This window comes from Aethalodelphis obliquidens, unplaced genomic scaffold (assembly GCF_003676395.1).
Source record: "Aethalodelphis obliquidens isolate GAN/ISIS:26980383/991018 unplaced genomic scaffold, ASM367639v1 scaffold33, whole genome shotgun sequence".
Lineage (NCBI taxonomy): Eukaryota > Metazoa > Chordata > Mammalia > Artiodactyla > Delphinidae > Aethalodelphis > Aethalodelphis obliquidens.
In genome coordinates, this window is record NW_020837977.1 from 9,981,065 (window position 1) to 10,004,755 (window position 23,691).

General features: G+C 43.5%; 2 protein-coding genes across 4 annotated transcripts in view; one reads left to right on the plus strand and one right to left on the minus strand.

Annotated features, from left to right (window-relative positions):
• Positions 1 to 5,878: 5,878 nt before the first annotated feature.
• CRH (corticotropin releasing hormone) lies at positions 5,879 to 7,877 on the plus strand. The gene is made up of 2 exons (XM_027127865.1): positions 5,879 to 5,986; positions 6,783 to 7,877. The coding sequence occupies exon 2, from the start codon at positions 6,793 to 6,795 to the stop codon at positions 7,372 to 7,374; it is 582 nt and encodes a 193-aa protein (XP_026983666.1). The 5' UTR covers positions 5,879 to 5,986; positions 6,783 to 6,792; the 3' UTR covers positions 7,375 to 7,877.
• Positions 7,878 to 9,463: 1,586 nt separating this feature from the next.
• The window catches only part of TRIM55 (tripartite motif containing 55), a 41,902-nt gene continuing 27,674 nt past the window's right edge, over positions 9,464 to 23,691 (minus strand). For 2 of the 3 annotated variants that reach the window (XM_027127867.1, XM_027127866.1), the window contains one exon: positions 9,685 to 9,807. In XM_027127867.1, the coding sequence (XP_026983668.1) occupies positions 9,685 to 9,807 (123 nt within the window). Of the gene's footprint in view, positions 9,808 to 23,691 lie in introns of all 3 variants that reach the window. The other variant, XM_027127868.1, reaches the window with a different exon arrangement.

Below are 23,691 nucleotides of genomic sequence, written 5' to 3' on the forward strand. Positions count from 1 at the left end.
CACACACACACACACACACACACACACACACACACACACACACACACCCCAAATACTACTCAGCCATAACGAAGAATGAAATCTTGCCATTTGTGACAATGTGGATGGTCTTTGAAGGTATTATGCTAAGTGAAATAAGCGAGATGGAAAAAGACAAATACCATATAATTTCACTCATGTGGAAGGTGAATAAACAAATGAACAAACAAAATAAAACAGAACTCACAGATATAGAGAACAGATTGGTGGCTATCAGAGTGGAAGGGGGCTTGCAGGTGGGCAAAAGGAGTAAAGGAAGTCAACTGTACGGTGAGGGGTGGTAACTAGACTTTTGGGGGTGGTCACTTATAACGTATATAGATATTGAGTTATGTTGTACACCTGAAACAATAATAATGATAATAATAATGGTAATAATAATAAAAGAAGGATGAGGAGAGAAGTGGAGAGATGGGAAAAGACAATCCTAACTAAATAACATTAGTAGCTTGATCCAGCCATGTCCGTAGCTAGATACATTCCGGAACGTCCCAGCTATACAAGCCAATAAATTCTGTTTTTGTTTTAAAAAAAGAAAAGAAATGAGAATCAGAATGACATTGAATTTTTTTATCAGCAACCCTCAATGATAAAACACAAGGGAACAATACTTTCAAAGTTCTGGAGGAAGATTATGTTAAACCTGGAATTGCATACCTTGCTGAAGTATCACTCAATTATCTTGGTTAAATAAAAACCTTTTCAGAAATTCAAGAACTCGCACTATTTTTTATTGCTGAGGAATATTCCATTGTATGATACCACCAATTGGAAGTGTTTCCAATTTGAGGCCATGAAGAATAAAGCAGCTATAAACATTTTTCTGCAAAAAAAAAAAAGAGCAATTCAAGAACTCAGAAAATTTATCTGCCATACATCTTTTCTTAGAAAGTTATCTGTGGTTGTGCTCTAGCAAAATCAATGCAGAAATCAAGAAGGAATAAATCATATGACTCTGGATAGTGAATTCAATCAATAAACAGAAAAGAGAAGTCCCAGGAAGCGAGCTGTGCACCAGACCAGTCTGAAAGCAGCAGGTTAGAGTACTCAAGTAGAGGGGTCTTAAAAATAGGGGAAGGGGGGCTTCCCTGGTGGCACAGTGGTTGAGAGTCCGCCTGCCGATGCAGGGGACACGGGTTCGTGCCCCGGTCCGAGAGGATCCCACATGCCACGGAGCGGCTGGACCCATGAGCCATGGCCACTGAGCCTGTGTGTCCGGAGCCTGTGCTCTGCAACGGGAGAGGCCACAACAGTGAGAGAGGCCTGTGTACCACAAAAAAAAAAAAAACAAAAAAAAAAAAACGGGAAGGGCTTGATAGATTGCTGTCGTAATTGAAATCTGAAAGAAATTGGGAAGAAAAGTAAGACAGTAATACTGGGAAAAACCAAACTGGGAATATAAAAGTAATTGGTAATTGTAGAAAAACAAAAACAAGAAAAGAAATATATCAGAGTCTATGACTTTGTTCTGCAGTGAACAATTTTTACATAGTCAATAATTACAAACTATATTGATTTTTAACTTTTAGATCAATCTATAGTCCACACACAGAGTGCTTTAACTATAGCTATGTAAGTATTAACACTGAGAATTTAAAAGTACAGTTGAGAGATCCTGGGATATCAAGGTGCAGGAGGGTGTGTGAAAAGCTGAAAGGATACTAACATTCTCATTTTACAATCCAGAGAGTTAAGAGATATTGTTTATATAGGAAGGATCAGGAAATGATTCTTTGAATGTATTACTTAAAGGTGCAAGGGTAAGATGTCGAAGAAAAATTAAAAAGCAGATCATTGGGATAGTGATCAACAATGAAGAATGAACAGAAAGGGGTACATTTTGACGGAATGCCATGCAGTCAATCAAACAGATGTCATTTAGATATAGGAAAATGTTTGAGATATTATTTTAAGTGGAAAAAAGTAGATTATAAATTTTTAGTTATAAAATGTTATCTAGTAATTTCTATATGGTAGGTTTGTAGATTTTTAAAAATACTCCATTCATTGTCTACAGTTCATCCTTTCAAAAGGTTTATTGGGCATCTGCCATGTTTCAGCACTGTGCTAGGGGCTGGAGTAAAAAAATGGCAGTTTATAAAGAAAATCAAATCTCTGCCACACAGTTGACAGTCCAGCAAGGAAGATACATATTGTACCAGTAAGGATGTAAAAATGTGAGCTTTATGATGGAGGACATTCATGATGTTAGGAGAACATAGAGCATAGGTCCCAAACCTGATCTAGGAATCTGGGAAAGATTCCTCCGAGCAATTACTTTTAAGTTAAGAGGAGGGGGAGGCAGAGGAGTTGTTGTTAGGCAGAAATTCACAATTAGGAACACAGTCTGATCCCAATTACATAAAATACATGAGCTCAGGAAAAATTCTCAAGGGAAACAACAAAATATTAATGGAGATTATATTCTGGAATGTGAGGAATTTTGTATTCCTCTTTATACTTTTCCAATTTTTCTAAGTTTTCTGTAAGGAGGATGAATGGCTTTGATAATCAGAAGAGATTAATAAAAGTTACTGTTACTAGTGAAGCAGTTAGATATTTGTGCTGTTTGAGGCCCTCTCCGTAGCCCTACCTATGGAAGTTACAAACGATTGCCAAACCACCTATCCACCCTCGGTGCTGTTGAAGGCTGTCATTGGAGATGGTAGATTCATTTCAACAAATGTTTCAGTTAGCAAACCTGGCTTACATCTTCATTTGCCATGAACTTTGCTAGTAGAAGCATATGCTGGGGTCTCCTCAAAAGTCAGGGAGATGCAGATGGCAGGAATATGCCCAGCAGGTACCTATTATTTCTAATATTTCTTTATTCATTGGACTTCTGTGCCATCTTTTTAAATTTAACTATACCCTGTATTATGTTCTTATTGAAAAATGCGGTTGAAAGCATGAAGTAATCCTTGTTTTGTGCCCGTATTTCTTGGATTGTGTTTTTAGGTTCTAAAAGCATTTAAATTGGTTCTCCAGTGAATCCTTTCAAGAAGTTATTCCTACATGTAAGATTGAACCTGTCAGTGGTAATTTTTACAGACTTGGGTATTTAGTTTGCTGTACCTATAAGTCCTGTTGCAGTATGTTATTTCTTCAATCACACATTTGTATCATTATTTTGAGAACCAGATATATACTTTATCAAAAGATCTCTTTTTTTCCAAAGTAAACTAAGGTGGAAAATCAAATTAATGCAACTTAAGTTGGCAATGCCTTTAAAAATCTCATGTTATAATGATGAGATTCAGCTGACAGGTGAATTGCAGTGTGTGCAGAGATCAGGTGCTAGGGCATCAGCATGCACAGAGAACCTCTGTGATCTTGTGCCTTAGGAGACTTATCAATACACAAAAGTCGGAGAAAAGGTAACTCAGGATGGGTGTGTGAACATGTTGCTTTACCTAAGTTCATCTTCTCACTTCAATTTGTTTCTGTGTCTCTCTGCTGGAAAAGGCGGTTCAAAGGGTATTGTTATATTATGGAAATACTACAGCTGGTAGTCAAAAGAACTGGATTCTAATTCTGACTTTTATCACTAACTAGCTGAGAGACTTCAGGTCAGTCCCTTAACCTCTCTGGTTCTCATTAAAACTAAATGATCTCTTCCAGTCATTTCTAATGTGAATGCTAAGTAATTTGATGAGATCTAACTTTTGGCTAAATTGTGGCAAGTAGGGGCTACTCTGCACAGTTCCTCCTCTGCTGAGATCTAGGCCTTTTGTTCTTCACCCCTAGTCAGAGCCACTTTGCCCAACCAACTGCCTACTCTAGGAAAATCTCACAGCAAGGATTCAGCAGTGATGAGGGAGCCATACTAAAACAACATCCTCCATATGGCCCAAGAGGAGAGAGATCTGAAAAGGTTTGGGGTTAGTCAAAGCCTAGAATAAGTTGTATCTTCTCTGGAGGAACCTCCCGCGTCTCCCCAGCTAAACCCATGGTCTTATCCCTTTCCTAGTTCTTCTGTATCCGTGAACCTCAACTTCCCCTTTCAAATCTACTTTCACCTCCAGGTTGGTATCCAAGCTGAGATATGCCAATGGGGACAGAAGAGGTTTCTTTTCTTACTAACATAAAACACAGTTTTCCTCTAAAATCTCAAACAATTTCATAATTATGATCTTCTATTGACAACTCACATCTTCCCCAGAAGACACATTTCTTTCTCTGTTCTCTTATGTCAAAACTACATTCCATAGTGCAATGATCCAACTATGGGCTGACTTCTCTGGAAACTGCCAGAATTTCTCTTTCTACCTTCCTTTTGCTTCTAAGAGCAGTTGTGGATTATTATAGACCCAAAAATAGGAGTTGAAATAAGCATTGCATCATTTGTCATGCTAGCTACAAAGGAAGTAGCTACAAAGGAAGTAGCAGAGGTAACCAGGAATGAGGAAAAGGAAATTTCTGATAAACAGCTCTGATGGTTATATAGAAGCTGAATTGAATCATAGACACCAGAGTTTGGAATTGAATTTTGAATTGCAGAATTAGAGGTAACTGCCTCCCACCTATATGATAGTATCGATTTATTTTGAAATTTGAGTGTGGTTTTATAGGCATTCCATTCTGTGGTACTGCCAGAGAACATTTATTTATTTACTAGTCTCCCATGCAGCACATTTGAATTTGGAAAAAGAAATAATTAAAACAACAACCTGGGTGCTCCTGATGTGGATAGTATCATGGATATTAATAGTATTTGGAACTAAAATGAATTAGGTTATCTTTATCATCAGTGAAAACATGTAACTGACAAATTCAGCCCTGTAATCAAGCAGTTTAAGCCTTTCCCATTACAGAATAGGAAGTTAGAAGGAATGCTCCTGTCATTGGGCTTGCATTGAGTAAACTAGATAAAGATCGTTTAACTCACTCACCTCTCACTGGTACTTTCTCTAATTTGGAGACAGAAAAGTCCAAAATTAATTTCAGATTCTGAGAGAAGAGACAAAGGAGGAACAGTGAGTTTCTGGGAGAACTTAAAATCTTTCCTGACTGAACCTGGTTTGTGCCTCTTCATCATGGGAGTAGCTCTTGCATCATTTTAAAAACTTGGGCAGTGTTTCAAGAGACTTATTGGTCTTGCCTCTGCAGACTCGTAATTCCTTCATCTGTTCTTGGGAGGAAAAAGCAGTTAGAGGCTTAAAAGCTGGACGTCTCTGCACTCCCATCTCCTTGTTCTTCATTCTTATCCGGGCAGAAAGGTAATGGGACACTTTAGCAAAGGGATATTTTCCAATACTGAGGTGTTGCCTGACACAGCTGGTCAGAGAAGTTAGGTGGGAGAGGGGAGGGGAGGATCCAGAGCCCCCCCCCATAACTGGTTACTGCTTTTCCCACAAGACCGTGTGTTGATAGACCTCCCTTCCTTCACTCTTTCCCTTCCTCTCCCCTCTCAGTCACTGTCTCTTTCCTGACCTTCAGTTTGGCCTTTCCTAGTAAGAGGTCAGTATGTTTTCACACTTGGGAAATCTCATTCAAGAATTTTTGTCAATGGACAAGTCATAAGAAGCCCTTCCATTTTAGGGCTCATTGACGTCACCAAGGAGGCGATAAATATCTGTTGATATAATTGGATGTGAGATTCAGTGTTGAGAGAGCAAAAATTCTGCCCCTCGTTCCCCGGCAGGGCCCTGTGATTTATGCAGGAGCAGAGGCAGCACGCAATCGAGCTGTCAAGAGAGCGTCAGCTTATTAGGCAAATGCTGCGTGGTTTCTGAAGAGGGTCGACGCTATAAAATCCCACTCCGGGCTCTGGTGTGGAGAAACTCGGAGCCCAAGTCCGTTGAGAGACTGAAGAGAAAGAGAAGAGGGAAAGAAGAAGAGAGTGGGGAAAGAAAGGAGAAGGGAAGAAAACCCCTGAGAAAGCCCCGGAGCCGTTCCTCTGCAGAGCGGCGCAGCGCTCCGCTCACCTGCAGAAGCGCCTCAGAAGGTAGGGAGCGCCTAGACGGAAACGCGCCTCCAACTTTGCACTGCCTGAGCTGCCACGGTGTGCGCCGCGCAGCCAGCTGTCCCTAGGCGTGCTTGTGTGTGTGTGTGTGTGTGCGTGTGTGTGTGCGCGCGCGTGTGTGTTTACCGACTGTGCCTCAGGATTCCGATAGTAGCTGGGATGTGGCTAAAGCGAACTTAGACGGCTGCTCATCGTTACCCGAACTGGCAGTTATCCCTCGCTGGCTGCGTAAATGAGCCCCCCATCCATCCCAACCGCCGAGAGAAGGATGCAAGGGCAGGGATGGAAAGCGACGAGGAGGAGGCAGCAGTTCTCAGTTCGGAGGAAAACGCTGAAACATCCGGAAAGGGTGGGGTGGGGGGTGGGGGGAGATGTGTAGAACAGGTGAGATCTTACATTTGTAGGTCTTCTCTAGGGCTCGGGGGATTGGTTTGGGGGACCGTTACAAAGGGCACTCAGGGACCGCCCCTTCGTGAGTCTCGTAAGAAGAGTCAGTCCGGCCTGACGAGGGGCTGAGCTTTGGCGCCGAGCCCCGCAGGCGTCCCTTTTCCTGGTCCCCGTCTCGGCCTGCCTCCAACTCTGGAAGTCCGAGTTTGCGCGCTTCAGCACCGCGGACAGCGCCCGCCCGAGCCCCCGAGCCAGGTCTGTGGGTGTCGTCCTGTAGGAAGCCCCCCATCCCCCGAGTGCACCTCCCAGTTGAGCGCAACTCTGATCAACTCTTGCTTTCTCTCTTTCTCTCTCTCGTTCCGCCCTCTGCCCACCTGGGTGCCGCACCTAGCGCCCCTAACATGCGGCTGCCGCTGCTCGTGTCCGCGGGCGTCCTGCTGGTGGCTCTCCTGCCCTGCCCGCCATGCAGGGCCCTCCTTAGCCGGGGGCCCGTCCCGGGGGCCCGGCAGGCCTCGCAGCACCCCCAGCCCCTGGATTTCTTCCAGCCTTCGCCGCAGTCTCAGCAGCCGCAGGCTCGGCCCGGCCTGCTCCGCATGGGGGAGGAGTACTTCCTCCGCCTGGGTAGCCTCAATAAGAGCCCCGCTGCTCCGCTCTCGGCCGCCTCCTCGCCTCCTGCCGGCAGCAGCGGCAGCCGCCTTTCGCCGGACGAGGTGGCCGCCAACTTTTTCCGCGCGTTGCTGCAGCAGCTGCTGCTGCCCCGGCGCCCGCTCGACAGCCCTGCGAGTCCGGTGGAACGCGGCGCCGAAAACGCCCTCGGCGGCCGCCAGGAGGCACCGGAGAGGGAGAGGCGAGCCGAGGAACCTCCCATCTCCCTGGATCTCACCTTCCACCTCCTCCGAGAAGTCTTGGAAATGGCCAGGGCTGAGCAGTTAGCGCAGCAAGCTCACAGCAACAGGAAACTGATGGAGATTATTGGGAAATGAAACGGTGCGTTTGGCCAGAAAGATTCTGCATTTAACACAAAAAGTAAAAATAAAAAATAATGCAGTATTCTGTACCACAGCGTTGCTCTGATACCATTTGTTTATTTTTATATAGCTTGAGACGTAGAGGATGTACAGCAAGAGTGCCCATACTCCTTAGCATGCACAAAGTGTATTCACGTGCAGTAACAGCAACATCCTGTAATTTGTACCGTGTACTTATAGTTTCTATTTCCAGGTGTCTTTAACAGTGTTTTAAAGAGAGTATAGACCCAGGAGGAAATGTTTTGAAGAAGCAGACAGAAGTCACCCAATTGATTTTGTTGTGGTTTGAGCCAAAAAGAATGTCATTCTCTTGGGTGGGTGAGACAAAATCTGTAAGCTCTTTGAACCAACTTTTCCTTGTAAACGTTTCAGTAATAAAACAGCTTTCCAATCCTTGGTCAATTTGGTTGTGTAAGAGAATGTTGAATATTTATATTTCTAATAAAAGCTGCAAAGGTAATCATGACTTTATTTTTCCTCTTCAGTGCTCACAGGGGAATATACCCTGAGCTCCTTACTTCCTCCAAATTGACTTCAGCACAAGAGAAAACAAAACTCCTTGCATTTTATTTTCTACTAAAAACACGAACCTATGTCAGTGGCTTACACTGCAACCACCTTGGACTCATCTCTGCACCTCAGATTACTCCTCTAAGGTTAAGTTAAATAATTTGGAAAGTTGTTTCCAGTTCTAAGGCTTGGTAATTCTGTAGCTGGAAGATTGATTCGTAATGGAAATAACATCTAACTCTGATTACCTGTAAGATGTGAAATAATTGGGGACAGTGGGGAAGGAGGAAAAGAAAAGAGGACAAGGGCTGTGGTGGGGCTTTCCTCCAATTAGGGGCCAAAATGCTGCATTGTTTTCCCATGAGAAAGGCTTACTTTATCAAACGATTACTTTGGTACCATTAATTCTCTTTTTTTCTAAGCTATTTTCCACTGCTGTCTTCTAGTAGGAGAAACTTAATAGCCCCTCCACTTAAAAGAACTAAATGTAGTTGCTGTAAAATGGCCCTTGGGAACATTTTTTTTATAAAGCACATTTTGACTTTAATAACTTCACAAATACCTCATGTATGTCTATGCCAACCCTAATCACTTTAATTCTTAGGAATACGGACTATCTCTATGCACTTCTAAAATCAAACAGCACACCTAATTAGTTTTACAATGCACTCGCCTTTGGTAGTTTAGTTATAACTTTAAAAATTCAGTCGAATGTTTAATACTTCAAAATTAATTTGGATGGATGTGAATGCTTCTTCCCTTGAGACCCTTTAAATTCACTTGATTAGTGGATTAATAAGATGATATGAAACATAATAAATCATTGTAAGACTAAGTTGTTAAAAACAGCATTTATTTAAGAGTTCATACAGAGTAAAGGTAAACTTATGTTTCGAAGGAGGCAAAATTATGGTGGAACAAATAAAGCATGATTTAAATACATATATATATATATTTGTACATGTATAATGTGTATTGTGTGTGTGTATATATATATTTAAATACATGCAGTTATTCTACGGTTCAGCAGATTGGTGCCTCAGTGGATACATAAGAAAATAGACAGTTCCTGTTGAAAAGTCTTCTTTAGTTAAAGTGCCTGATATCTAAAACTAAGATTAGAAAAGTGTCACAAGAAGTGTCCTTGGCCTTTAGCCTTCTGGACTATGAAAGTATCACCAGAGTCAAAGAACATTTCTGGATATCCATTCAGCGACATCTGTGGTGGAAAAGAGGAAAGCTTTGTGAAGCATCTCATATCTTTGGTCAATGATTTACCTTTTGTCCATATATTGATAAATCAGTCACTTCTGAATTAACACTGAATTTCACTGACCACCTGCACTGTTAAAGAGGAAAGAGAATAAGAGCTACTATGATCTCACAACAAAAGACAGTGCCTATTAGAGATGAGAGAGTAGTGCCCACATTTTCAACACCTGCCACTTGTTACTGAAACACACACACACACACACACATATCACACCTACAAACCCTTCATAATGTTTCCCACACAATAAAAGATTTGCGTAAGATCAAGTTCCTTTTTTCCCAATGCTTTCTGCAGCTGTTTTCTCAAAGCATTGTCTTCCCTCAATGTGTTAGCTAAGTCATCTGGAATTAAAGGATATTTTTGGTAGAAATCCCGTTCAGAGGTCCCTTTCATCACCTGCATACTATTAGTTTTATCTAGGTTCCCTGCTGCCTGTGTGAATCTCAGCCAGGCAGACAGAGGTGCAGCAGTTGGAATGAACATCATTCATTCAGGGAGTTCAACCAGGAAAAGGAGAAGACATGGCGAGCTGGCTGAGAATCAGCTCCATTCCCACTCCCTGAAGCTGCGGCCTGTCCCTGGAGGGGAGGGTCCTCAAATCCAGTCTGCAACAGAAGAAAATCTGCATCAGAGGAAAAAGAGGCCAGTCCTTTTTGAGTTGATCCAGTCACTTTTCTATTGAGGAGAAAGGATAATAATAATTATATAGGACATAATTATTGTTAGGAGTGGAAAGCAAGCTCAGGTTATCTTGGCCATGACCAAGAGCCATGAAAGGAATTCACACTCATGATCTAAAAAGGGGCAACAGTAATGCATGCCCCTTGGGAAACAGTACAGGCTATTCTACTTTTTTTTAAAGTCCACTTGTACATGATTTACTGAGATGAAAATAACATTAAAACTAGTAGGAATTTGGGTTTAGAAAAATCTGCAAAATAAATAAAATCCTGATTTAAATGACTTCACTACATCACATGACATAATCTCTCCACTGCTAAAGTAAGAATTTCTACCAGCATGTGAAGAATATATATATATATATATATATGTAATTTTTGCAAAATTGCAGGCTTAGTTTTGAGCAAATCATGAATAAAAGGACTTTTTTCTCTAGGCAATAAAATCTAATTACATAGACATTCCTAAAGAGATATCTATCTTTTATAGATACCAGACAGATACAAGTTATGATTTTGAAGTCATTGATCTATCTAATCTCGTAAGTGAAATTTATTTATGATGCCTTGAGTTTAAAAAATAATCACTCAGTGGAATGAGGGACAATCATAAAGAAGTCTTGCTGAAATGCAACTTGATGTAAAAATGCAGACTGCTTACATTGAAGGTACCATGACAAACAGTTCTTCCTCAGAGAACTACCAAACACAGACTAACATTCTGATGACTTCACTGGTAAAGTTATCCCATGGGATTAGAATGCCACTGATACCAAAGCAATGAGGTAGGCACATGCATTCAACCCAGAAGCCCTGGGTGATGTTATGAAGCTGCTGTATGAATGGACAATACCTGGCACAGGCAAAGCAGAACTTCAGCAAGTATGTTGTTTTGTTGCCACTCAAACTATTTTCAAGAGAAAAAAGAGTACTTGTCCTGCATTTTACCAGATTTTACCCTAAGCATATACTGGGTGCTGATGTTTCAAGTTCACTAAAATTTTCCCAAGTCCTTATGGCTTTAGGATTATCCTTCCCCCTGCCATGTCATGCCCTGATAGAGAATTAAGAAGGGCCATGGAATCATATTAGCCACAGTAGAATAAAACTAAAGCAGGTAAAAAAAAAAAAAACTAAAGCAGGTAGATTTCTATAAAGGAATAGTTGAGACATCAAGTGTGATAGGGCTTTTTTTTTTTTTTTTTAAAGAAGATGTTGGGGGTAGGAGTTTATTTACTTATTTATTTTTGCTGTGTTGGGTCTTCGTTTCTGTGCGAGGGCTTTCTCTAGTTGCGGCGAGCGGGGGCCCCTCTTCATCGCGGTGCGCGGGCCTCTCACTGTCGCGGCCTCTCTTGTTGCGGAGCACAGGCTCCTGACGCGCAGGCTCAGTAACTGTGGCTCACGGGCCCAGTTGCTCCGCAGCATGTGGGGGTCTTCCCGGACCAGGGTTCGAACCTGTGTCCCCTGCATTAGCAGGCAGATTCTCAACCACTGTGCCACCAGGGAAGCCCGATTGGGCTTTTTTTAAAAGGCTGTTACTAGATTCTGTTGGTAATGGGTTAGCCACTTCAATGTCCTTGAAGTTGACATGGAATAAACATCGTCCTGACAGAAGCCGGTGCCTATGCACTCGTGCTGAACTCTTCTCTTCCCCGTCATAGTCACCTTACTCTCGCGAATCCTGAAAAAACCCAAGTGATCTAGGCATATCATTAATGTGTAAAGTACTTTTCTCTGGCCATTCTGTGTGAGTGAAGAGTGAATTCTGCCTAGATGAACAGACCATCAGGCTTCATTTTGTAGCCTCTTTTCCTTGAAGGCAATTTCTAATCTAGAGGAAACTTCCATGACAGTTGTTCTGAAATATCTGAAGGGTGAAACTAGAGTTGGGTGAGGTATTTTCTGCAGAGGGACGGAATCTTTGTGACACTGCTGGTGGCTTGCAAGCCATTTGCGGCTGCTTTTGGAATCTGTATATATTTTAGTGCTTTTTTTTTATACTCGAAATTAAAATCTATCTTCCATTTTCAATGTTTTAGCTGTTAATACCCTACAGCCTTCAAAACTTGGTATTAAATAGTTTAGGTTCACTACTTTTACACTCTCATGTTTTCAGTCAGTTATTAGATTCCAAACAATATGGACCAATGCTATCTTTCAGAGAAGAAAGGCTGCTTCCAGAGCAGGGGGCTAAGAGCGGAGATTATCCTGAGTATCTATAGGTGATTATACCGTCTCCCTGGTTTTATTTATGTGAGCTTGAGGACCACCCCACCGTGAACCATCTCAGCAAGGAAGTTTTATACAAAGAGGCTTAGCCTGGTTTTGAATTCCAGTTTAACAACTTATTAGCTGTATGACTCGGGCAAGTCACTTAACGTCTCTGAGCCTTAGTTTTCTCTTTTGTGAAATAGAGGTGACACCCTATCTCACAAGGTTGTTGTAGGGCTGAATAAATAAAGTAATGCACCTAAAGCACTTTGCACATGACTCACTTATATTAACTGCTTCATAAATGTCTGTTTCCTCCCTACCTCCTTTCCTTTTCCTCCCTTCCTTCCTTCCTTCCTCCCTCCCTCCTTCCCTTCCTTCCATCCTCCCTCCCTCCCTCCCTCCCTTCCTTCCTTCCTTTCCTCCTCCCTCCCTCCCTCCCTTCTTCCCTCCCTTCCTTCCTTCCTTCCTTCCTTTCCTTCCTTCCTCCCTCCCTCCCTCCCTCCTTCCCTCCCTTCCCTCCTTCCTCCCTCCCTCCCTTCCTTCCCTCCCTTCCTTCCTTCCTTTTCTTCTCATATTAGCAAAGAGGCTCCTCTGCCACAAAGAAACACCTGGGGACTGTTTGTGAGGAACGATATACAACAGCCAAGACGCCCCAGTAAAGAAAGACAATAGTATTTGTGATGCTCATCTTTCCATCATGTATAAGTTTTAGTTCCTTTGGCATGCTGTAATCATGGTTACTCATCACCCAGTCCAGTGTGCCTCCACGTGGCCCAACTTTATATATGGCTCTCTCATAAAGGAAGAATGAGTTAAAAATTTAGAAATCTTTCTATAAGCACAGCCCATTCAATCATAAGCAGACATTTTCCCTACAGCCTTCCCCAAGAGAACTGTATATATGTATTCCTTTAAATAGTTTTCCAACTGCTGGCTCTCCTTCATCACAGGAAGTGCTGTTTCTTGGGAATAATGATGTCTCATTGAAGCTGAACAAAGGACAGAGAATAATAAGCACTGATCTCCTCTACCTGCTTTTGAGTTTGCCCTGCATTCCAGTCTATTCTGAGATGTGTGCCAAGGGGGAGAGAGGATTGTTAGTCCGATATTATTTCTAAACTTTACACACTTTCCTCAGGTAACAAATGAACAAACTTACAACCATCATTTAACACTGCTCTATCAGCATGGGGCTTCAGATGCGTTGAGAAATGTGAGTTTTAGTCATAAAGTAAAACCAGGAAATGGAACAGAGAGGCAGAATTTTCCATCTCAACTGGGAGACCCAGTTCAGTCAAGATCCACAGGAGACTAGCTGAAGGGAATGATATACCTTTGCTTAAAGGAAAGACCATTTTTCTCACATGAACTTGACCAGAAATCCTGGGTATCCGTGAACCAGACTCACTCAGAAACACAAAATCTTTTATTTTCCTTTGATTTATTTCCTGTTACTATCAAATGCTGTTTGAAAGGAAAAAAAAAATAGTGTCAGATTCTGATGCTAGGCTATCCTTTCCCTGCCCTGAAGAGCAGGTGGTGAGAGTTGCTCCTGCTTAGGGCTGAGTGATGTGTGTAAGCATCATCCTTGTTATGTCATCGAGAACCATTTCTTGCTGATGGGGATAAAGTAGCATGAATTCTGCCAGAGGCTTGTGGATGTCTTTCTCTGTGTATAGGACAGTTCCAGGTTCTGGCCAGTGTTTGATTGGCCTGAACTGTGCATGGTATTTTGAAAAAGGCTTGAATGAGTTGCAAACATTAAGAAATTAGGAGCAAGGGTGTGGAGAAATAGAAACTCTTGTGCACTGTTGGTGGGAATGTAAACCAGTGTAAAATAGCTTAGCGATTCCTCAAAAAACTAAACATAGAATTACCGTATGATTCTGCAATTCAGTAAGAATTGAAAACAGGAACTCACACAGATATCTGTACAACCATGTTTCCAGTGGCGCTAGTCACAATAGGTGAAAGCAACCCAGGCATCCATCAACGGGTAAATAGATAAACAAAATGTGGCATATACATATAATGGGATATTACTCCATCCGAAAAAGGAAGGAAATTCTGACACATGCTACAACATGGATGAACCTTGAGGACATTATGCTAAGTGAAATAAGCCAGACACTAAAAGACAGATTCAGTACAATCCCACTTACATGAGATATCTAAAGCCGTCAAATTCATAGAAACAGAAAGTAGAATGGTGGTTGCCAGGGGTTAGGGGGTGGGGGCAATGGGAAGGTATTGCTTAATGGGTATAGAGTTTCCATTTTGCAAGATGAAAAAGTTCTGGAGATTGGTTGCATAATAGTGGGAATTTACTCAGTGCTACTGAACTGAACACTTAAAAATGGTGGTTAAGATGGTCATTTTTATGTTATGTGTTTTTAACCACAATTTTAAAAACAATATTTTTAATTAGGAGATTTCCCATTAAAATTTGGATTAGCAGGTCCTCTTGGCAAAGCAGAAATTTAGCAACCCAGAACCTACAGGAAGGGCTGAGCAGCACGGTCACTTTGGGCTGGGATGCACTCTCCCACAGAGTTTTCCACAGTGCTCACCACTCCCTTTTGCCTCCCCTGCTGCAAGGCTGTTTTCAGCGGTCATTTGCCACTGCGCTTGTACAGTTGCTATGCTCAAAGTAAGTTAAGAGGAAAGCAAACAATATCATGTATTATATTTGTGCTTCTATCAACATTTTTTCTTTCACCTCACCTGCTTTTTCATTAATCGTACCTTCTTCGTCTCTAAAGGCACATAAGCTTGTTGCTCTTAACAGAAGGTTAGTTTTTAGTAGGAAGGTGTCAAAGAAAAGAGAAGATAATACTCAGTGGAGTCTTTGGCTTGATTTTTATGCTAAATGGGATGAATATTTTTAAAAAGCCAACATGCTTCTTGTGGCAATATTCTTGACAATCAAAGCGTGAAACTGCCTTCGGCGTTTCACTGAGGCCAAATGTGTCCCTGGACACTTAGCGCAGGGTATATAACTGGGTGCCGTTTTGGAGGAAATGCTCTTGTTTGGGCTTGGGGGCAACACCAGTAGCCCCCTTTACCTAAATGCGGCCCGGCCCACTTGATTCACTGACTGAACAAAACGAAACAGACGCTTTCCTGATATTCACTCTGGCATAAGACAGGGTAGCCACATTTATAAGAGGAATTATTTTTTGCTAGCCTAAAATAAAAGAGTGAGCTGTGCCAGGTCATTTTGATGAGTAACCAGTGCCCTCAGGCGGCCTCTAAGCTTCCCAGGGCCTCTGTAAGGTGCCAGCCTCAGCCCTTCCCCAAATGAGCACTGTGTACACCACCCAGGATTCTGATCCATTACAATGTAACTGTCCTGCGTTCCATCCCCTCAGGCTTATCCAAGTGATAGTAACTGATTGGATAAACTGAATTGCAACTGAGACATTAATGGGCGCTGATGGCTCCAGGTCCACCCCTGCCAGATACCATTTTACCTAGAAATGGCCCTGCCTCACCCTGAGGGCCAGGCTGTTGTGGACGTGTCAGCCACATGCCCAGCACGCAAGGAGGTGCTGGGGGCAGTGAGGAAACTGTGTCCAGCCCCACACCTGGGCCGCCCCACTCCTCTCTGCCGCCGTGAATGCCAATGACAAATTCAACCTGACGGAAGGATCTGGTTACCATGCACGTTAAATGCCAGTCTTTCTAGGTCAATCCAAAAGAAGCCTTGAGCCTCCACAGTGAAAGCCATTTGCCTTAAAGGAATGTGGGTGAGAAGGGTAAGGCTAGACTTGAGGCCACTGAGTGGGCGACCACCAACGTCTGTCCCGCACCTGCTAGGCTGGGTCAGCAAATCAGAGCCAGGTGCTGGAAACAGGTGTAAGGAGGAATGCCGAGGTCAAGGGTAGAACATTTATTCAGAAAGATTCAACCCAAGCATTGGCCTGCTGCCTGCTTAGCCTTCCTGAACCCCAGGCCCTTGGAGAGCTTAAGCATTATGGATTCCAGACTGGAAAAGAGAGTACAGCCAAGACCCTGGGCCAGTCATCAATGCCTGAGAAGTGACTGGGGCGTGGTCTGTGACTCACAGCCAAGGGTCTGAGCCCTGGAAACTCGGTTGGGTAGGTCCATCATGGGCAATCCTTTCACAGGAATGCAGTCATCTCTGCTTAGTGGCAGAGAAGTCAAGGTATGTTAGGAAGGCAGCACAGAGCTGTGACAACACAGCACGCTCTCTGCAGACGCCAGAGGAAGGAGAAAAGAGGTACCCCTCGCCCCACCAAATGAGCCCTGGAAGGAAAACATTCACTAAAGAGCATTTTTTGCCCTTGGGAAAATTTACAGTTCTGCACACTGAGGGATGGAAGGGATGGATGAAGGGAGTTGATCTCGGGGCTTCGTTGCCATTAGCTGTCTCCCTCTTGCTAAGTTAGGGAAGATCAGAAACCAGGACTATGAAACGAGACGAAATTAAACTCATTCACTTTTTCTTAACCTGGAGGAAGATGTGTGGTGTGGTCTCTTTGGTCTATTTCAAACATGGTGTCTAGGAATTGATGGGGTCGGTGGGGAGCAGGAAGGAGAAGTGAAAATGCTGATATCACAGTTCTGCAAAAACCTACAGGCAGGGCTTCCCTGGTGGCGCAGTGGTTGAGAGTCCGCCTGCCGATGCAGGGGACACGGGTTCGTGCCCCGGTCCGGGAAGATCCCACATGCCGCGGAGCGGCTGGGCCCGTGAGCCATGGCCGCTGAGCCTGCGCGTCCGGAGCCTGTGCTCCGCAACAGGAGAGGCCACAGCAGTGAGAGGCCCGTGTACCGCAAAAAAATAAAAAAATAAACCTACAGGCAGCCCTCTTCTCAGGCATGGACCTGACATTGTGTGTCCAGCACAGAGTGTGTGTGTTCTCAGCCTTTCTGAAAGGAGAACAGAATTACAAAGGATGCTAATTAGATCATTAATTCCTCACAAATGGGACTTCTTTGCCTTGTATGGGGGGGGGAAACAGGCAAACAGGTTTTCAAGAGCCGTGGGAGGCTGATGGTATTGCTGTGCCCAATTCATGGACAAGAAAGCATGGGATGGTTGAGCAATTGGCTCAGAGTAACGCTGTGGGTTATGCTGAGACCATAAACCCAAGGAGAAAAGAGGCAGCGAGTGCTGCTGAGCATGCGAGACTCAGGGCGCAGGCTGACATCACCCCAGGACGTCAGAGACAGGGAGGCAGGTGGGTCAGCAGCCTGGGGTGCAGCTGAAGGACTGGTGCACTCATTTGCAAGGTATGCACACATCACTGCAGGCCGTGGAGGCCAAGAACCGACTTCTCTATGCCCACGTGTCATGAGTGGTGAGTCAATGCAGAGAACCCTTGGTCACACTATTTTTGCCTCAATCCCATCAACCCAGGTAAAGTGGGGATTCACCCACTTATCCTAGATGTGGGCATGGCCTCCATTCTGCTTCACGCACACACTCCGTGGTGGTGGACAAGGGGTCACCGGGCACCAAGCTCCCAGCTGCTCCATGATTTGGAGCAGGTCACTCATCCCCTATAATCCTCCACTAAAAAATGAGGAGGTTTAACAATTCTTACTGTGCAGGGTTGTTGTGAGGTTTGAATGAGAGAATCTGTCAAAGACCTTGCCCATTAGTTACAGTCATTACCACGTGGCACTGGTTTCTCACGATGGTGGATTCCTTCTTTGCTTTGTTGGTTGTAGTGGGGAAAAGGCCTGGAAATCACTGAGATACATAAATAAAGACAGAAAAAAATCCACAGGATGTACAACACTAACAAGAGTCTTAGAATCAGAATAATAAACATTTAAAAAATACGGGAAGCAAAACCCAACTAGCTATGTCATAACAGCTCCCCCAGAGAGCTCTCCCCAGTGCCTGCGTTACTGTTTTCAGGAATCGTAGAGCTGTAGGCGCAGGTTACCAGGGGAAATGAATTCATTACGCTGCTCACAAACAATTTACATTACATTTCTTTAAAACAGATACATCCAGTTTAGCTTCCTATTAAAGTGACTTTTACTAAGGAAGCTATTTGATCCTGAGAAATACAGCCTACAGTTTCAGTATAGAATTTTTTTTTTTTGGCCCTTCTAGAAAAGTCCCCAAATTGACAGTTATTAGGATGTCACTTTCCCAGCAGGAAAAAAAACAAACAAACCCAGAAAGAGAAAATTGCAGTTGCAGGATACAAATGAAAAAGCATTAATAATATTCATATAATAGTCTCATTAAAACTGACTCTTTTTTTGCGGTACGCGGGCCTCTCACTGCTGTGGCCTCTCCTGTTGCGGAGCACAGGCTCCGGATGCACAGGCTCAGCGGCCATGGCTCACGGGCCCAGCCGCTCCACGGCATGTGGGATCTTCCTGAACCGGGGCACAAACCCATGTCCCCTGCATCGGCAGGCGGACTCTCAACCACTGCGCCTCCAGGGAAGCCCAAAACTGACTTCTTTAAATAAATACCTTACTCCAAATTTTTTTCTATGTAAAAATGCCTGCATTTCATTATCAGAACTTCTTATAACTTCCGGGACTATTAAGTACTGGACAATGTTATGCCGTAAATGTAGGCTAGTCCTGAGTGCTGATTGGTTGTCTCTCTATTTTTACCAAGTGAAATTCCAGCATAGTCAGGGTTCCTGGCTTATCAGCGATTCGATTCATAAGCTTGAATCTCCTAATTTGTAAAACACAAGCAACTGCTCTCAGTAGGGGTTTCTATTTGAAAATAATTTGACACCCTGAATCCCTCAATTCAATTTAGAGAACATAGTTAAATTTTCATTCATTTCAGTTTGTTTTGGAAAATTAAATAGATCATTTCAAAGAACACAGGACCTTATAGTCACACTCATGGGAAATCATATTCTTGGTCTCCTGCTTTATTTTTTAAAACATTCTGTGATACCTTGTGAAATTAATCTTGCTCAGAAAAGAAGCTTTCTGGACCTATGGCCTCAGGCATCTCTCGCCTCTCAGTCCCTAGTGGCAGCTGGAGTTGATATTTGCCCTTCAGCTCGGAGTGAATGATTTGGTCTCAAAGGTTATTTGCATGAAAATTATTTTATCTTTTTGTGTGTGACAGCTCGTGGGGGCCCAGAGCTCCACACACCTGCTTTTCCTTGGAACGTTGGCTATTGTTCATCCCAGTTTAAGAAAATATTAATATTTTCAAGGGGACTGAATCTTGGATTCATGAGAAATTTGCTAAGATCTCGGGTCTGGGGTCACATGTATTGGTTTCTGAGACTCTAGGAAATAAACTCTGGGCTTTAAGAATCTTGGCTAGAGCCATGTGTCTTTCTTTCCTCCTTCCTGCCTTCCTTCCTTCTTTCCTTCTTTCTTCTAAGAAATGTTTTCTATTTTCCCGTGGGAACACCTTTATAACATCACAGGACAACATTTATAGAACCTGGGCTGGGAACTAAGATGGCCATGGGCTGGTTTTCCTTGGAGATACTTCCCGCGCTGGACTCCACATATCCCTTTTGCTATTTTAGAGGGAAGAGCCCAAAGGTGTGGGTAACCCACATTGTCCCTGATGTTCTATCTCTGAGCTCATGATATATTCGATAGGAAGCATCTGGGAACACTCAAGACAGGAGGAAGGACCATCTGCACCTTCTTGTCAACACTTGGGTTGGGAACCTTGGACCTTCTCAGCCAAGAGGACAAGCCCAGGATTGGAAGTCCCTGGCCCACGACAGGGTGGCCTCTGCAGTTCTGTGGAAAGTGGTGTAGCCAGGACAATGAGTGAACGGGGCAGAGGCATGTCATTAAAATGTACAGACATATTAGCTCATAAAGCAATTTACATCTAAACTAAAAATAGGGCCCCACAGACCGGTGAAAACGAATCATCAGACTGCAAAGTTCAGCCTTGTCACTTAAAAGCATCAGGGACCTCAGCCATCGCGGCCCTTGCTATGATTGGCCCTGTGCGTGGCTGTGAAAGGAAGGGGAGGCCGGTGTGTTGGATTTAGGCCGTGAGGTCTTCCGTGGCCAGCCATTTGGAACGTCTTAAGGATCGTCAGCATCTTCCTCCTCCAGGCTCTCCCCATCGGCCCTCTAACTTTTCTACCCAACCTTAAAAAACGGTATTGATCTATGAGAGCGAGGACCTCTCTGTGTCCATTCAAGCAGGCAGACACAAAAAGAGTTATTTTTTTTTTAACACTTATCTTGGGATAAATTCTTCAAGAAAATATAACAATGCTAATATAGGCACCTAAACAGAGTTTCAAAATACATGAGGCAAAGCTGATAGAACTGCAAGGATAAAGAAGGCAAATCCACAATGAGGGTCATAGATCTCAAAATTCCCCTCTCAGCAATTGATCAAAGAAGTAAGCAGGAAATTGGTGAGGATAGAGTGGAGCTGAACCACACTCTCCGACCCGGTGGACACTTATAGAACGCTCCGCCCAACAACAACAGAAAATACAAGGTTTTCAACTGCACGTGGAACGTTCACCAAGTTAGCTCATACTTGGGGCCATACAACAGATCTTAATACATTTGAAAGGATTGGAATCATATAACGAATATTCTCTCTCCACAATGGAATCCAACCAGAAATCAAACGGAAAGCAATCTGGAACGTCTCCATACAATGAAATACTGCTCAGGAATAAAAAGAAATGAGCCACTGATACATGCAACCGCACGGATGACTCAAGAGCGTTATGCAGAGTGAAGAACGCCAGTCACAGGAGTCTATGTATTGGATGTTTCACTTATACAATCTCCTAGAACTGGCAAAACTATAATGACAAGCAAAACAGCAGCTGGGATGCAGGAAGGAGATCAACCGCAGAGGCACGTGAGGGAACTTCTTGGAGTGACAGAAATACTCTACAGCTTTACTGTGATAGTGGCTACACGATGCTACGTACTTGTCAGAACGTATTGACCCGTACACTTAGAATAGGTACATTTAAAAATTCACATCATCTGTCATCTCTTCATTCATCTAGTATTCCGTGACTACCTTTACTGTGTACATTCTAAGTCTTTGCTCTACTGGGCAATGAGGCCTAAGTACCTTTAGGTGGACTTAGACATGGACTTTGTGGAGTTTATGGCATCTCAAGGGGTAATCACGGCTGTGTAACCGTTCAGCTAAATGGGTGCCTAGGAGGAGATTTGGAAACAGTTTGGGAATTAGGGGTTTATGTAAGAGCTTCAAGGCAAGAAATACATTTTGAGAAATGCAATGGGCTATCTATTTCACTGAAAATCTATTATTATTATTGTCGCCCAGAATGATTTGTGTCAGGCCTAAGTCCATAACCCTCCCAATGAAAACATCCTGAAACAATTTATAAAATTCTTAGTACTAGATTTTTCACACTCTAATGTTGTGTAAATAGATGAATCCTTTCATCGAGTAGTTGCTTCCTTTTCCTCATGAGAAAACTAAGGCTCAAAGAAATTAAATGTCCAGAGTCAGATGCAGAAGGAACAGGACAGGAACCTAAGTCCTGTCTCTTGATTTCATTGATCTTTCCTGAGCCCCAAGCCTTAGCAGAGTTTCTATCCAACTTGTTTGTCTATTTTCAGACCTGAAGAATGGAATGTGGAAGGTGGATATTCTATCCTTGCAACTACAAATAGCTACGATATGGTGAAGGCTTTTAGGGTCTCTGACAACTACAGCTTCATGCTCTGGTGAACTAGATAAGCTGTGGTTCTTTACAGAGGTAGACGTGGCAGAGAGTTTAATGTCAACAACCCCATCTCCAAAGCAACTGGCTTTCTGCAGGTGTGTGTGTGGGGGGGGGTGGAAGTGGGGCTGGGGTCCTCTGACCTTGAGGCAGCTGCCAAGTTAATCTACCAAATAGGGAGACATTTCTCTGGAAACCCCTGTTCCCTGTACAGCTCTCATCAAATGGTTTGAATAAATTCCTCCAACCAAAGCCACTAAGCCTCACTGGGAAGGGAGGAAGGGGAACACGGAGGGGCTTTCAGTTGTTGCTGCTCCCACTTCTGGAAAAATCTAATGGCCACACATATGCCCAACAAAATACCCAGTTATCCATGAGGGTGGGCGTGGTCCCTGTGTTAACACTTGGGTGTGATTTGCATGTAAGTAGGTAGGAAGAGAAGGGCAGCAGAGGAAGCAGGTTGGACAAGGAAATCACCCAGGAGATGGGGCTCACAGAGACTGCTTTCCAAGGGCAGCCGACCTCATCACAGTGTGCTTCCCATCTTATTATTGCCCTATCTTCTGAGGTTGACTAGGGCGTGGTGCAATTTTAAAAAATAATAAATTTTAAAATTAATACATGAAGTAGATCAAACTCTCTTTGCATTGACTGAGCATACAGCAGCCCTGGTCTAGAAGGGTGGGAACTTAGAGGGCCATTTTGCAGTTAAAGACCAGTTCATGGGATTTCCCTGGTGGTCCAGTGGTTAAGACTCCACACTTCCACTGCAGGAGGCACGGGTTCGATTCCTAGTCTCCTGACTGGGGGAACTAAGATCTCACACACCTTGCAGTGCGGCCAAAAAAAAAAACAACAACCAAAAACAGTTCATGTATATGGGCTTTGCACAGTGTGATATAGGGCTGAATCCAAACCTTGTTGAGAAATTAGTTTTTCTTTGAGAATGAAGGTGGGGAAGGCAACATGTACCTCTTATCAAACAAAAAGCAGGATCCCGGTTCACTACCAGTGCAGAGTCAACATCTGTTTTTTTGCCATGGCCAATTTCTGACGCATAATCTGCCTACATAATTAGGTGAAGAGAGAAGGTATGTGATAAAGTAGAGTTAACACAGCATCAGAAATCACAGGCAGCAAAAGCAAGGGCAGGCTGTGCGAATGGCCATGAGGAAAGCACCTGGAAACATTTGCCTTCTTAAAAGGTGTGCAGTTCCACGGATGGGGCTGAAGTGAGTTTACAGATCCGCCAGACCCTTAGATGCTTCTGAAATTCTAAGGCAACCTTGTTTCCTGACAGGGGACCGTATGGTTAAGAGAGGTAAGGCTACCAGTGACTCAAGAACTTTTGTGTCACATCCTACATGTTCAGAGAAAGACTAATGATGAAGTGTGAAGTTCTAACAAGCTAACACTGCGTTGGACAAATATTAATCCAGTGAGCTGGGTTCTGAGGTAGTGAAGGTGAATCAAACCTGCGAAACCTTCACAGAGGTGGGGAATTTGATCTCTGTCCATCTGTCCATACCCTCTTTCAGGCAGGGATCAAAGAGTGGTCCTGCATCATGAATAGGTTTCCTTCGCTACGTGAAAGGCCCTTTCTCAAACACCAGGAATGACACAAGCAACGTTCTTTGAAATAAGAAGGTCAGTTCACCCTATCCACCCCGCCGCATCTGCCTCAGCCTCATGACAGGCATGTGAATGACACAGCATCCATGACATGGGCTCAGTGGATGGCAGACAAGAAGCGTGACTCTCCCCCTGCAGCCTCAGAGAAGCATTACACAGATATGTGGCGACAAAGCCCCAAACCTGAATTCTCAGAATGTCAACTGAACTCTTCAGACAATTATTCAGATCCAGTTATTTAGGATATTCCAATGATGCATGGAGTTTGCTCTCTCCCCATTTGCCCCACTGAGTCCAT

Bases quoted from the DNA above. Each gene is read 5' to 3' on its own strand.
- CRH (XM_027127865.1), top strand. From the start codon at position 6,793: ATGCGGCTGCCGCTGCTCGTGTCCGCGGGCGTCCTGCTGGTGGCTCTC.